Source organism: Pristis pectinata, chromosome 23 (assembly GCF_009764475.1).
Source record: "Pristis pectinata isolate sPriPec2 chromosome 23, sPriPec2.1.pri, whole genome shotgun sequence".
NCBI classification, from domain to species: Eukaryota; Metazoa; Chordata; class Chondrichthyes; order Rhinopristiformes; family Pristidae; genus Pristis; species Pristis pectinata.
In genome coordinates, this window is record NC_067427.1 from 15,857,272 (window position 1) to 15,872,794 (window position 15,523).

Genomic DNA, 15,523 nt, shown 5'->3' on the forward strand with positions numbered 1-15,523 from the left:
GGCTGTGCAATATGTTAACACTAATGTAAAAGAGAACTCACTCTGGCTCTTTAAATGAAGCTATTGAATAACATCCAAGGTTTCCTATTTCTCATTTCAACTGAAAGAATGTTATTGATAGAAGTCATGTTAAATCAGTTTGTCCTATCCATTGTAAGAACATTTCCAAACAATTACTCAATGTAACTTTAAATTTGTCATGTTAGAGTACATGCAGTGCAGGTATTTTCACAAATCTACATAAATTGAAACTCTGGACTTATTCAGGCATCAATTTACTGACATGTTGATTTTAAGGAATGCCTAGAGGAATCATTTCTGAATTGTAAGTGCAGGAGATCTAACTATAATTCTTTTTTTCTTTCAGGGCCAAAAAGGTGAACCTGGCATCTCTCCAGGAAAAGCACCCAATGGACAAAAGGTTAGAATGGATAATATTCCAACATGAGCAATAGTCTGCAGTTGTACACCAGAGAAACAAAATGGAAGGTGCTTTCTAGAGGGAAACATATTTAAATTACTGCAAGAAAAAGAAGCACCAATAATGATGTTGGCATTGGTGTGGATTTTCCAAACAAACTGTTTGGTTTCTAAAGTAAATACTGAAAGTAAATCCAATAAAGACTTACGTGTTGAAGTAGTAAGCAATCAACCCAGTGGTTTAGTTGGTAAAGCTATTGCCCCATAGGTCCTCTATGCTAGAACTAATTACTCACTTGTACCGTTGATTGATTTGAAAATGGATAGTAATGGGAATACTTTGGAAGAGTGGGGAAAAGTAATAAACAGTGTTCTTGTTTTAATTGTTTTCCTCTGAAACTTTCTGATTGATGGTGGAAATGTGCATTTCTCTAATTTCTTGCTAACTTCCATTATCTATGCTTGCTAATTAATAATGCCACTTTGATTGGCACCACTAGCAAGCACTCGTGAAACACTAATACGAGGCATCACTTTTCTGATAATTATTGCAGAAAATTAAGGAAAAAAACACAATTAAATCTTGAACTGAAAATGGTTGATACTGTGTTGTTATTACAAAAACCGCTCATCTCAGCTGAGGCAAAGGTTAACAAAAAATTCACAGTGCAATTTGGCACAAAATGAGTTTTTTCATTTAAGGGGTCCCTTTTATATATTCCTGAGATACAGAGACACTCATTGACAATCCTTAGCTTGCCTGTAAAATGGAAGTCAGTCTTCTTGAACTGTGTTAACCCTTGTGGTTCCAAGTGGGCATACTGGGCTTTTGATCTGTTGACTTTCAGGAATAATCACACAGATCAGTGTGACTTGGAAGGACACTTGGATATTTTGCTGTTCCTTTTTTTTGGTAATAGGGGCACCCATCAAAGTCTGGTTGAGAAGCTTATGCAGTGCAATGCATAGATAGAAAATGCCACATGAACACCAATGGACTGGTGTTCCAGAGAGCTAATTGAGTTTAAGAAAATCTGGATTGATGAGTCACTTTTTGTAAGTGCAAGCCCTCTAATCACCCAAGGCTATGAATATTTTTTTCCACTCCCTCAATCCCTGACCCAGCAGTCCCCTGAGATCTCACCACCCTGAGGCCATTGGCCCAGCAATTCCTCATGGCTTCAGATGTAGTCTTAGGTCCACTACTATCGGTTCCCTGACAGAGTCCAGATGAAGGTCCTCATCTCCACACTCCCTGCTCCAGCTTCTGATTATACATCAGTAAGAAAACTCCCTATGTCCCGGTCTGGATCCTGATCACTGAAATCTTCTGTGGAAAACATGAACAAAATCAATTCCGTCTTAGGAACCATTGGTTGTAAAATGGACATGTTGTTAGAGCAAAATGTATTTACATCTGGAATACCCTTTTTTGTGGAGTGCTAGAAAATGAGATACTATAATGCAATAATATTACTTTGCATTCTGTGGTGGTTTTAAGATTTTCAGATGCATGCAGATATTGATATTTATATCACTAATAATGGATTACTAAAGTCAGTAGTGAACCCAATACTAGTTTACTGTATCTTGGATGTAATTGAAAGTGAGTTTGGTTGTGCATTTTTGCACTATTAATATGAAAATATTTTATACTATTTTTAACATGGGATTTGTTTTTATTGTTTTACAGGGTGACCTGGGCCACCCTGGTGCCCTAGGACTCCAAGGGCCACCAGGCCGAAAGGTAGGCCACTCATTAGTAATACTGGATGTTTGCCTGACTTTTGTTTATTTTTGATTTGGAATTTTTTAATGAAGTTTAGGAATAGGGAAAGCACTAATTAACAATCAGGGTGAGCTGGGTAAATTGGAAGTTAGTATAATGAGTTTTAAGGCATGTGATTGTTTTGGTAATTGTGTTTGAACTGAATTGGTAACACTGCAAGCTGAGTACCTCCCTGTGCTTTATTGAAGATTGAGCACTTCCTCACTGACTTTATTGTGATGTACATCACCTTGGCTTCTTTTTGAGCTATATTACTGGAACTGCCAGAAGAAACTTCCTGTAGTTGGCTAACCCAATGTGTACATTTTTTTTTGACAGAAGACATTTCCAGCTTGCAGACAGGCTAGTTCCTTTCTTTGGAAAATTCTTTGGCTACTCATAGAGAAATAGTACAATTGTTTAATGATGAATGCATTGGTTTTCACTTGTAAAATTGGTGCCAAGTTGCTGGTGGTGATAGAGGGTCTCCATTATTAAATCTTTGAAAGTTAATGTTAAAAATATTATAGTTAAAGTTCCAAGTTGATCTGGCTGTAGGACTTAATGGCATTCATTTGACACTGCTGAAAGCAATTTGAGTGTATCTGTGAACCACTGGTTTATATCCTTAACTCCTCATTGCAATTCCAGATCAATCATTATTGATTTAGTTTGAGAAAGGGGGATAAATTAACATTTTATTGAAGTCTTCAGCTTAATCTTAGGACTAGCAAAAAGACCATGGTGTTGTGTTTATGCAGCACCCAGCAAGAGGATCCTCTGGAAATTCTGGATTATTGGAAAAGAGTCCTCCAGTGTAACAGATTCAGCTTTATGGTCCTCTATGCTATAACTAGAAAATTTCAATTTGCTGATCAGAGGAAATACTCTCCAACGTGATTGAAGTTGAGAATATATAACAGAGTTTTAGAGCAATCAGTTTTTAGTTGGGTATTCTGTAAAATGAAGACTCTAATTCCTCAAAATGTACCACATATTTCTCTGCAGTGAACTAGACTTGTCACCCTTCTGTTTACTCCACCAATCTAAGTTTTTCTGTTTTTAATGTTCTTCCTCACTGTCCATTGTATCCCTCAACTTGATTTTGTTAACAAACTTTCTTGTGATTACCTTTTGCCTATGTCCAAATCATTTCTATAAATTGAAAACAAAATGGATCCTGTGAAAGATAATTTAAGGAGTTTCGTTAACCATAGAACCATAGAACAATACAGCACAATACAGGCCCTTCGGCCCACCACGTTGTGCTGACCTTCAAACCACTCCTAAGACTATCTAACCCCTTCCTCCCACATATCCATCTATCTTAAATTCCTCCATAAGCTTATCTAACAATCTCTTGAACTTGACCAATGTATCAGCCTCCACAACCACCCCAGGCAGCGCATTCCATGCACCAACCACTCTCTGGGTGAAAAGCCTCCCTCTGACGTCTCCTTTGAACTTCCCACCCATTACCTTAAAGCCATGCCCTCTTGTATTGAGCATTGGTACCCTGGGAAAGAGGCGCTGGCTGTCCACTCTATCTATTCCTCTTAATATTTTGTATACCTCTATCATGTCTCCCCTCATCCTCCTTCTCTCCAATGAGTAAAGCCCTAGCTCCTTTAGTCTCTCCTCATAATCCATACTCTCTAATCCAGGCAGCATCCTGGTAAGTCTCCTCTGCACCCTTTCCAATGCCTCCACATCCTTCCTATAATGAGGCGACCAGAATTGGACACAGTACTCTAAGTGTGGTCTAACCAGAGTTTTGCAAAGTTGCATCATTACTTCACGGCTCTTAAACTCTCTCCCACGACTTATGAAAGCTTTCTTAACTACCCTATCCACCTGTGTGGCAACTTTCAGTGATCTGTGGATATGAACCCCCAGATCTTTCTGCTCCCCTACACTGCCCAGAATCCTGCCATTTATCTTGTATTCTGCCTTGGAGTTTGTCCTTCCAAAGTGTACCACCTCACACTTCTCCGGAATGAACTCCATCTGCCACTTGTCAGCCCAGCTCTGCATCCTATCAATATCCCTCTGTAAGCTTTGATAGCCCTCCACACTATCCACAACACCGCCGATCTTTGTGTCATCTGCAAACTTGCTAACCCACCCTTCCACCCCCCACATCTACGTCGTTAATAAATATCACAAAAAGTAGAGATCCCAGAACTGATCCCTGTGGGACACCATGAGTCACAGCCCTCCAATCTGAATGCACTCCCTCCACCACAACCCTCTGCTTTCTACAGGCAAGCCAATTCTGAATCCATATGGCCAAGCCTCCCTGGATGTCTTGGCCTCTCACCTTCTGAAGAAGCCTACCATGCGGAACCTTGTCAAATGCCTTACTAAAATCCATGTAGACCACATCTACTACACTACCCTCATCAATCTTCCTGGTCACTTCCTCAAAGAACCCTATCAGGCTTGTGAGACAAGATCTTCCCTTCCCAAATCATCATCTTCCAGATTGAACTACATCTGTTTAAACCTGGTTTTTGTTTTCTGGACTCTGGTCTCATTCTGCTCTGTGTAGCTATAAAATTACCATATTTAAAATTTACAGCAGCAACTTTCTAGAACTTCATGAAAAGCACCTTACAAACTTGCTGCTTCTACTACCTAGAAGGGCACGAGCAGCAGGTGAATTGTAATAGCACTACCACCTAGATTGCCTTTAAACAGTATATAAAGTGCAACACCCTTTCGGTGGCAGGGGCAAAAACAAACTGGTTCTTGGGGCACCACACAACGACCATATAGTCTTTTTTGCAGAGTGCTACAATTTCCGGGAAATGTACAGTCACTCCTTCACCAAAGCTTGCTCAAAATCCTGTAGCTCCCTAACAGCAGAATAGGAATACCTTCACCACATGAAATCCAGAAGTTATGGAAACGTGGTTCACCACTAAAATTAAGAAAAGACAATAAATGGTAGTCTTGCTGGTGACAGAACATGTTTTTCAGTAGCACCCATCCTGAATTGTTCCCACCCTAATAGTAGAGCAAAATGAATTCATGAGAGCTCAATGAAGCAGGTAACATCTTGAGGAAGATAAAGTTTGGGATTTTCTTACTGCTCTTATGAGAGCAGTTGCTACTTTCAAATCTCCACACTTGAATGTAAAGAGCTGATTGATACTGGCTAAATGATTGACTTCGCCTCAAGTTCTTAGTGTTTTCCCCAGCTTGACCAAAATTTTACTTACTGCCCTCCCAGATTACAGAAACTCAGGGCTTGGCTTTCTTATTATAGTGTATCTCCATTTCCTGGCTTATTCCTTTCATCTTTCACAGAGAGAATATATTTGCCCAGACTTTCAATATAGCTCATAATTCCTAAAAAACATGGAAAATTTATGCTTAATGTCTCTTTATTTTCCTTTCCAGTCTCCTTCAGATTTCAAAGATGTCTTCTTTTCAACTGAAGTGACTTTAATTTACCTCTGAATATTTCCAGTGTTTGCTCTTTGACATCTTTGTTACCTATTCCCAGAAACCTAATGGAACTTTTTCTCTAAAGTGGACGTTCTTCCTTACTTCAGTCTCACATTCAAGGTGCTCTTTTGGAAATCTCATCCATTCTTTGACTATCATTTTACTTCTTATAAATGTGATTTCCTGTGAATGAAATGAAAAGTAATCCTCCACTTAACACAAAGCACATGTGCCAAAGCAAACAACCAGTGGTATTTAATAGAAGTACTTTTAAACTATTTATTTCAGAGCTTATGTTTGTATATAAGCTTATATTTATACATAAAAGAAAAATCTAGGGATTGCTGCTTCTACTACAGTGACACATTAGTAAAGTAATGAATATGCTGATTCTGGTCCTGATGTTATGATAGTGGACACATGTGTTTTATTATTATCTGAGATCTTATTTTAACAGACATTTCAACTGAGAATCAGTGAATTTATCATTGACTACAAGTATTGATTCTGAACATCAGATTTTGAGAAGTATCTGAACCAATTTTTTTCTGGAGCATTGCCTAAAACTTCTACTGAAAAATTTATTGGAATTCCATTCAGTAATATAACATTGCTGATGGCAGTAGAGAATTGAAATAAATCTGAGAGAGCTTCCTTGTGTACATCACAAATTCCTGTTAGACTTGAATTAATTTGAATGCCAGTTGCTGGCCAAGGGGATAATTGTGTGAAAAAGTTGCCCATCATGTCCCTTTTAAGTCTTTCCCCTCTCACCTTAAACCAATGACCTAAAGTTTAAGGGGCTCCTCTACCCTGGGAAAAAGACCTTATCGATGCCCCTCATGATTTTATGTACCTCTGTAAGGTCACCACTCAGCCTCCTATGCTCCAGGGAAAAAAGTTCCAGCCTATGCAGCCTCTCCTTGCAACTCGGAACCTCTTCTTATAACTCAAGTGATGGTGACTTTAACTTAATAGCACAATCCCCCATCACTCTGTAAAATGGATACAAATTTGAGATTTCTCCGTTTGGGTAGTTTAGAGCAATTAATGATCTAGCCCTTGCCATGGCCATGCTGTTTGCAGTTTTTTTAAACAGTTTCACTGAAAAATATCCTGAGGTCTAGTAACCAGCCTGGCCCTTAAAACAATAATTTTGTGTATGTATTATATTATCACTAATAAATATTTAAATATATAATTGATTCAAAATTTTTTAAAAGTACTGAAAAAGTTATTTTTATTATTTGACCTTCCCCTTTAATCATGAGCACAAGTTTCCGTCTTTATTTAGTGCACTGTAAAATGTTTAAAATGTTAAAGCTGTGTGTGAGAATTCTTTAATACTCAATCAACCTGATGACATCAAAGTTGTTGGACACCTGAGATCTGATGCCAGATCGCAACAGATGTCAGATCACTAACGCTTTGTGGGAAGTTTTCTGTTGAGATCAGTGGCGAGTACCAATACTTCAGTACTGACTGCAAATTTTGGACCATTGATAACCCAAAAGCAAACTTGAGGTGCACATTCACTTTTTGAAAGTATAATGCAGAGGGACCATGGATGGTGACAGCTCTCTGCCCTCCAAATAAGTGACCTCAAGAGCCCTGATGAAACAAATAAGGCTGACCAACATTAGGTCTCAAGACTGACAGGTTAGAAAGATAGATGAATGTGATAAATAGATGCGAGAGCATGTATTGTTTGACTAAACTGTATTGGTTTTGTGAACATGGAAGAATGCAACAACAGGTACAGTTCCTTCCACAAGTATTTGAAAAATGAGAGTAAAGAAATAAAGGCCTGCAGATGCTGAAATCTAGATGAAAAACACTATGATGCTGGAGGAACTCAGCAGGCCAGGCAGCATCCGTGGAGAAAAGCATCCGTGGAGAAAAGAGGGGAGGCGGGTGGGCACAAGGTGGTGATAGGTAGATGCAGATAAGAGGTGGTGATAGGCAGGTGCGGGGGAGGAAAGGAGAGCAGATCCACTGGGGGATGGGTCATAGATGAGGAGATAGAAAAAAGAGATGGGCTAGGAAAGGAAGAAGAGAAGAAGCACGGTGGGGGGGGGGGGGGTGGTTGTGGGGAAGCGGTGTTGGGATTACTTAAAATGGGAGAATTCAATGTTCATGTCGTTAGACTGCAAGGTTTCCAAGACGGAAATGAGGTGCTGTCCTCCATTTGCGCTTGGAATTCTCCTAGCTCTATCTGTAACCGGGATTTGCATCTCTCCATTGCTAGTCATTTCAACTCCCCCTCCCATGCTATCACTGATATATCAGTCCTCAGCCTCCTCCGCTGCCAGGAGAATTCCAAGCGCAAACTGGAGGAACAGCACCTCATTTCCCGTCTCAGAACCTTGCAGCCTAATGGCATGAACATTGAATTCTCCCACTTTAAGTAATCCCCTCCCCCCTTCCCCACAACCCCCCCCCCCCCACCATGCTTCTTCTCTTTTTCCCTTTCCTAGCCTACCTCTATTTTTCTACCTTTTTTTTTCTTTCTCTACTCACCTTTGACCTGTTCCCTGGTGGATTTGCTCTCCCTTCCTCCCCCACACCCTGGCCTATCACTATCTCTTATCTGCATCCACCTATCACCATCTTGTGCCCACCCAGCCTCTCCCTCTTTTTGTCCACCTATCACTGCTCTGCTTTTACCTCCTATTACATTGGGCTTCCCCTTTTCCTATCTTCAGTCCTGAAGAAGGGTCCTGACCCAAAATGTGACCGCCTGCTTTTCTCCACAGATGCTGCCTGGCCTGCTGAGTTCCTCCAGCATCATAGTGTTTTTCATTTATTTGAAAATGAGCGAGGTTACTCCAACCTGACGACAGCAGGCCTCAATGTTTTTGGCTGCCTCTGATGATTTTTTTTTGTGAATGAAATCCTTAAAAAAAGATTGATGCCTTATATTAATTTAGTTATTAGTGGTCTGGCTAAAGGAATGAGTAGTATTCTGCATTGGTCTACTGTTAATAGATTCTCCACAGTATTAAGCAAAACAGAAAATTGAGATAGTCAACATCTATGGAGGTCTGAAATACCAATGGTGATTCTGGCCACTAGTCGTGCAAGCAGGGTAGATGCAGTGATCTGTGTTCTACCACCTATGAGATTTGTGCCCAGGTTGCATAAGTAGTTTTGCTAGAATAGTTTGTACGTGTGTTTCCCAGAACCAAACATCACAACACCCAAACCTTGTGTTACAAGAAGAAACGGAATTGGCAAAAATGTTTTGCAAAGTCAGAGAGCAAAATATTGGGACAGTAATTAGTCACCCTATGTCAGAATCGCAGTCCTTGAGCACAAGTTGAATGTAATGCTGTAATACTGTGTGTGTATGCAATTGGGTTAAATTTTTCTTGGGGTTTGTTTTTATGTATGCTGGATACATATGCACATCAGATGCACCAAGAGACTTCTGGAAAATACATATTTGATGAAGAGGGATTGAATTAGCTGAATAAGAACACTGTCTGAAGGGTGCCATGTGTTTTTTTTTCTGTGGTGGGATGCATATAGTGTTTAGTTAAGTATTGGCTTGACAATCGAGTGATGGAGGGAAAATGGCATTTACTTTAGAACTTTGTGCCAGGTTTTCTCTGATTCATTGCTATAGTAAGGCTATTTCTGAAACTGATTTGAATTACTCTGCAATTGATAGAATGAATAAATTATGCATTTTATGCTGGCAAACAATAGCTTTTTTATCCTTAAATCAAACTTGATCCTCTTTGGCCATCATTTCTTTCAGATTGCAGTTTCAACTATTAGGTTATTTTGTAAACTAAAGTTGCATGCGCAGTAAAAAGTTAAAATAAAATATCTGAATAAGTCAGTGTTATGCATGTGGAGTCTTAAGATAATTCGATAATATACAAGCTCCATGATAATTGCTGGATTCTTTACAATAATCAGTAAGTAGAAATTTCTTTCAAACTATTTTACAATACAGTTTCACAGTTTTAACAACAAACTCTTCAAAGGCAATTGGGCAGACACCTAATAGTGAATAATTTTTTTTAGGTTTTTGGAAAAGTGCAGGGGAATGGGACAAATGGGTTTGCTTTACTTGGAGTTGGCTTCCTTCTCTGGCATAACAATTCCATGATTCAATGATTTTATAAAGGGAAATAGTTCATTAACTACATAATAAGAATTCAATCAGCTAATGTAATATCAAAATTAGATAACTGTAAAATCCAATAGAGGCTATAAAGAATTAATTTATTAACCAGTCAAATGTTTTCAAAAATTAAGTAGTGACATGTAGCATCTGCATCCTCAGTATTCATTGCTCAAGCTAGTGGATTCTGCATCACTGACTGTCTCTTCAATGTCTTTGTCAAAGTGGGGTATTTCCAGTTATTAAAAAACATCAACTTACTACCTCTTTAAGCACAACTAAATTCAATAATTAAGAATTAAAGATTAGTTTAGACCTTACATTAGTTATTTTTTTCAACAAGATATTCTTCCATGTAATCATGAATACCTTTTGTTTTGCTTCATATCCCCAAAACTTTTACTGTTCTGTACCAAGATACAGTGGAAAAACTTTGTTTTGCATGCCATCCAAACAGATAATTTCATCACATCAGTACATTGAGGTAGTACAAGGGAAAAGCAATAACAGAATGCAGAATATAGTGTTACAGTTACAGAGAAAGTGCAGTGCACTAGTCCTATCTGCCTGCACATGGTCTCAGCCTGTTGATGTGCTTGTCTAAATGTGTCTCAAACATTGCTATCATATCTGCCTCCACCACTTTCCCTGATAGTGTGTTCTAGGTACCTACCACTCCTGCCATTTACTGTATACTTCGAGCGAGTGTGTGTGAGAGAACACCATGCACATGGGCTACCTGAAATTGTAAAATTCACTGTTCGTACCATTGGGTTATAAGCTGCTCCAGTGGAATATGAGATGTTGTTCTTCCAATTTGCATTTGGCCTCTTCACAATAATGGTGCGGGAGTGGGAAGAACAGTTAAAATGACAAACAACCAGAAGCTGAAGACTGGGTGACTATTTTGGGGAGCACCTATACTCTGTCTGCATTGGCCATCTCGTTGATATTTTAACCTTGTGATATTTTTTCATGTGTTTGAGGCTAAACAGACTGCCATAGTTTGCTAATACTTTAATTCTCAACTCAAAGGAAAAATAAAGTGTGGCATAAAAAATGAAAATGGCAGTGTCCTATTCTAAAATAAATAATTAATAAAATTACATGGAAAATTGATGATATTCTACAAGTGATATACCAATATTGCACAAAAATTCCAAGCTATATAAATATAATGCATACTTTCAAACCTATTCTTTTGACCATTTTCAATCAAGGATTTCCATGATTGAAGTAAGTGAGGAATGGTTAACTTCTCAAAGTTTATGGTACAGAAGATTCTCATTGTATTACTTGCCAGTATTACATTAATTGGGAGCATCTACCTCCTTGTGATCATTGAATTGTCACAAGTAAGTAGAGATTCCACACATTCTAGGCCAACTTGGAAGTTCTGTGGAAAGTTGTAGGTTTCTGGTGTTCCCAATGAAGTTACAGTGGAGTTTGTCAAAAACTCAAGTTTATTTAAGACTATTGGCCTGACATTTCCATTTTAAAAACGCATACAAATTTTGTGTAGATTAAAGTGAGAGTTTATGGTTGGGTATTGACAGAATGACAGATGACAGAAACAAATTTACACCCTATGGGAGAACTTGTTCACACAATAATTATTAACAGAATTTACAGAAGCTAAAAATGTGACCATAAATGATGTCCAAATTTGACTGTAGTTTCTACTTGATTATTTATTTTTAAAAAGTGACAAATTTATTCTGCTCAAGAAATCTAAAGGCTGTGATCATCTAACATGAATTAGTTGCCCCTTATTTATGCTTCTAGTTAAACTAAATGGTGCTAGGCCTACCTAAGTAAATCATGACTACAACAAAACTATTATGATTGCTGACAAAAGCAGTCCATATCAGCAAGAAGTAGTCCGCAGATTAGTGGTAGGATATAGAAAATATAGAAACAAGGACTCAAAAGCTAACTAATTGCCTAAAAGAATAACCCAGCAATTACCTGTATGAAGTGTGTGAGCCCTTTAATGATGCTATATGGTCTTTTCCAAACTGTTAGCATCATGAGTTGTTAAGTAAGTTTATCACATGACGTCAAGTGCTGGAGCAATGTTTTTACTGGTAAGCAGTCCACATAAAGGCGCCTCAGTGGTCACAACAGCCTTGGAGCTGTTGACTTGCTCGCAGTAAACAAAGGGTGATCCTTATTATAATTAGGATCTTTAATGTTTTCATTTTGAGCTGAGAGCCCATGATAACTGTGTAAGAGTCCAGTCCAATGTAGGGATTAACATATTAACTGAGATAAGGGTATGTGTTCAATTACAGAAAACAGATCTTTTCAAGTTTGCAGAGTTTTATTACTCAGGCACAGCAGATATTGCTCTGGGCCTTTAGTTTTAATGACTTGGTCATTACAATCTGCCTTTTCATCCAAGTTTGCTGACAGCATGATTCTTGGTGGAAAATTAGCTGTGTGTCTGCAAAAATTTACAGGCACCTAGGTGATTGAAAGAATGACTGTTTTGATCGAGAGATGATGCTGAAGGGAGGGCTTTAGACTTCTGAGAATTTTGAACTGTTTCTCATACAGGTGGGACCTGTACAAGTCAGATGTGTTACTTCTTAAGAGGATGGGAACCCATATCCACACAGGAGGGTTTGCCATTGTTTTTGGCGAGGTTTTACACTAGCTTGATCGGACTATAAGGACCTGAGAGCAGAGTCAGGATGAGACACAAGGTGCAAAATGGAAGTGAGACATGCACAAGCAAAATAAATAGGCAACACAGATAAACACCGACAGCAAATAGGGTGAGAATCTGGAAACAAAGGTAGGCAGCAAGTATAGTCAGAATACAGAAAAGCATTAAAAGGCCAAATTTTAAGGAACTATATCTAGATACATGCTCCAATTTTAATAAGATGGATGAAATATAGTGTCCATGGTAGCTGAAATGTACATCAACATTGACATAAAAATGGAATGATTGCCATAATTGATATGTATAATTGCTATTGGGGACATGCGGCTGCAGGGCAATTGAAACCGGGAACTAAATATTCCAGAATATTTGAGAAGTAGAAAAAACAGACAGGAAAAGGAGGTGGGGTCACACCATGAATTAAGGGATGGTGTCAGTATAAAACATATAGAGGATCTTGGCTCTGTTGATCATTGTGTAAAATTAGAATGAATTTAAATTGAGCTAAGAAGTACCAGGAAGGATTAGTTACAGGACTCCAAATAGCAGTTGTTACATAACAACCAACAATGTAGAGAATGAATTCCTGGAATATATATGATAGTTGTTGAATTTTAAATCTTTCTTATCTACATGGCTCATTACCACACTTTTTACCCATTAAGCCCATTTGCCCAGGGCTGTTGCCAAAGATAAGAAAATCAGTCTTCTTGCCAATAGAGTGTGATCAAAACAAAAAGTACTCATTTCATCTCCCGAAATATTTAAAAGTGTGGCATCTCCATAATTATTTAAAACGAGATGAATCAAGTCACGATAAGCCACAAGTTTCCCCATTTGCTGCAAGGTAACTACACATTTAGTTTTTAACTTGATTTTCACCTTTTAGAGGATATAGTTCATTGAACACTTTCTCAAGAAGATGAATTGTGCCTTCTCCAGCTTTTGCAGATATTGAGTCTATAGTGATGTTCTGCATGTTCATATATAATATTGTACCTATATTTCAATGAATGTTCTTTTACAAATGAAATAATGTTGTTTTCTTTAATTTAGGGACTGAAAGGTTACCCTGGATCACCTGGCCATCCTGGAGAACCAGTGAGTGTTCACTTCCCTTTCTACTTAATGATGCCATACTATTTAGTGTGCTTTTTAAGACAATATACAAGGATGAAATTTGATAAATTGCAAAAATAACTGTATGTTCTATTTCCTGTATTAATTGTTTCTCTCTCCATGTCCTGCCTATATAACTCAAACTGTTCATTTCCAATATTCACCTGTATAAATCATCAGCCATCCCTGTGCATATTTGTGGCATGAATTTATTTATTGCACACAATAGGTCATCAATTTCTACTTATAGTCTGATACATCACCAAGAATTTAAAAAATATCATAACGTTATTACTTGCAAGGTGGAGATAGGTCACATAACAGGTTTAATATCCAAAAGGAATCACTTCAGCAACATTGTTATTCTGATACGTAGTGTAGTGGCTTGCGTAACGCTATTACGGCACCAGCAACCCGGGTTCAATTCCGCCACTGTCTGTACGGAGTTTATACATTCTCCCCATGTCTGCATGGGTTTCCTCCGGGTGTTCCGGTTTCCTCCCACATTCCAGAAACGTACAGGTTAGGAGCTGTGGGCATGCTATGTTGGAGCCAGAAGAGTGGCAACACTTGTGGGCTGCCCCCAGCACATTCTCAGTAACGCAAAAAGACGCATTTCACTGTGTGTTTCAATGAACATGTAACTAATAAATAAATATCTTAAATAAATATATTTTGCTGCTTGGGTATATTCAATGCATTTAAATTTGACACTGGTTACAAACAGCTATGCTCAAGAATGTCTTAATAGTTTGCTAGCAGAGGCAAAGAACAGATGAAATGGAGTGAGAGAAAACCAGCCTACATTTTTTCAAAGATTAACTAACTATCCATTTAAAATTAATGAGAATATTTCAGCCTATTTTCTTATGAATGATCCAACATAACTAGGAACGATATTATCAGCCATTGTCTTCTTATTCCTGTTAATTTTAAAGGAATTTAGTTCATTTTTTGTAAGCAAATCAGTCTGTGAACATGGTGTCAGCTTTTTAGCCAACCCCACAAAAGAGTTCTGTGATTTAAGTTTGTGCCTTTTAGAAAGGAAGCTAAATGTAAACATGTTTTAAAGTCTGCCTATAAAGAGAAACTGACAAAAATAATAGAAGTAAAGGACAGTTTCTTTATCTAAACTGTCCCAAAAAGTTGTGCTGTCCTGTGCATCTTGAAGCAGACATATTTCACCCTTTCAAAGCAGCAAAACCTTGGAAAGGCAGATCATTGAAAAGATTACCTGTGTATCAGTCCGAAAAAAGAAATTAATGAATCTATTTCTGTTACTTTTTGGGAAACCATTGACCTAACTACACATCGTCCAAAAACAAACTGATTTTCCTAATCTATCCTATCAATATTTAGATGATCTAAAATAGATACCTTCACTACTTTTCACATTTTCTGTTACTTCTAATGCTTTTTGCAATCCCCATGTGCCTTTAATATTATTTTCTTTCATTCTGTTCATCACTCAGTGCTTCAAATGTATATTTTTTACTCACTGTTATAGTCATCGAGTCGTACAGCATAGAAGCAGGCTCTTCATCTCACCATTTTTCTGCCAACTATCAAGTACCTACCTTTATGAATCCCATTTTCCTATGCTTGGTCTGTGGCCTAATATGCTTTGGTGATTTGTCCTGAATGCTTCTTAACCTTTATAAGAGTCTCTGCCTCCACCTCCCCTCAGGCAGTGTGTTCCAGATTCCAGTTACCCTCTAGATGAAAAAAAATCTTTATCAGATCCCTCTAAACTTCTTTCTCCTCAGCTTAAACCAATGCCCTTGGATCTTTTTCACTTCTGCCACAGGGGAATGTTTCTTACTATCTATCCTATTTATGTCTCTCATAATTTTGTATACCTCTATCAGGTTGCCCTTCAGCCACGTCTGCTCCAAGGAAAACAATCCAGCCTATCCAGTCTCTGTTCATAACTGAAATGTTATAGCCCAGGCAACAT

At 38.1% G+C, this 15,523-nt stretch overlaps 1 protein-coding gene across 1 annotated transcript in view; it reads left to right on the plus strand.

The window, feature by feature from the left end:
• The window catches only part of col27a1b (collagen, type XXVII, alpha 1b), a 425,030-nt gene that overhangs the window by 115,313 nt on the left and 294,194 nt on the right, over positions 1–15,523 (plus strand). Inside the window, exons 6-8 of the mRNA XM_052036787.1 lie at positions 368–421; positions 2,114–2,167; positions 13,504–13,548. Coding sequence (XP_051892747.1) covers positions 368–421; positions 2,114–2,167; positions 13,504–13,548 — 153 coding nt within the window. The remainder of the gene's footprint in view (positions 1–367; positions 422–2,113; positions 2,168–13,503; positions 13,549–15,523) is intronic.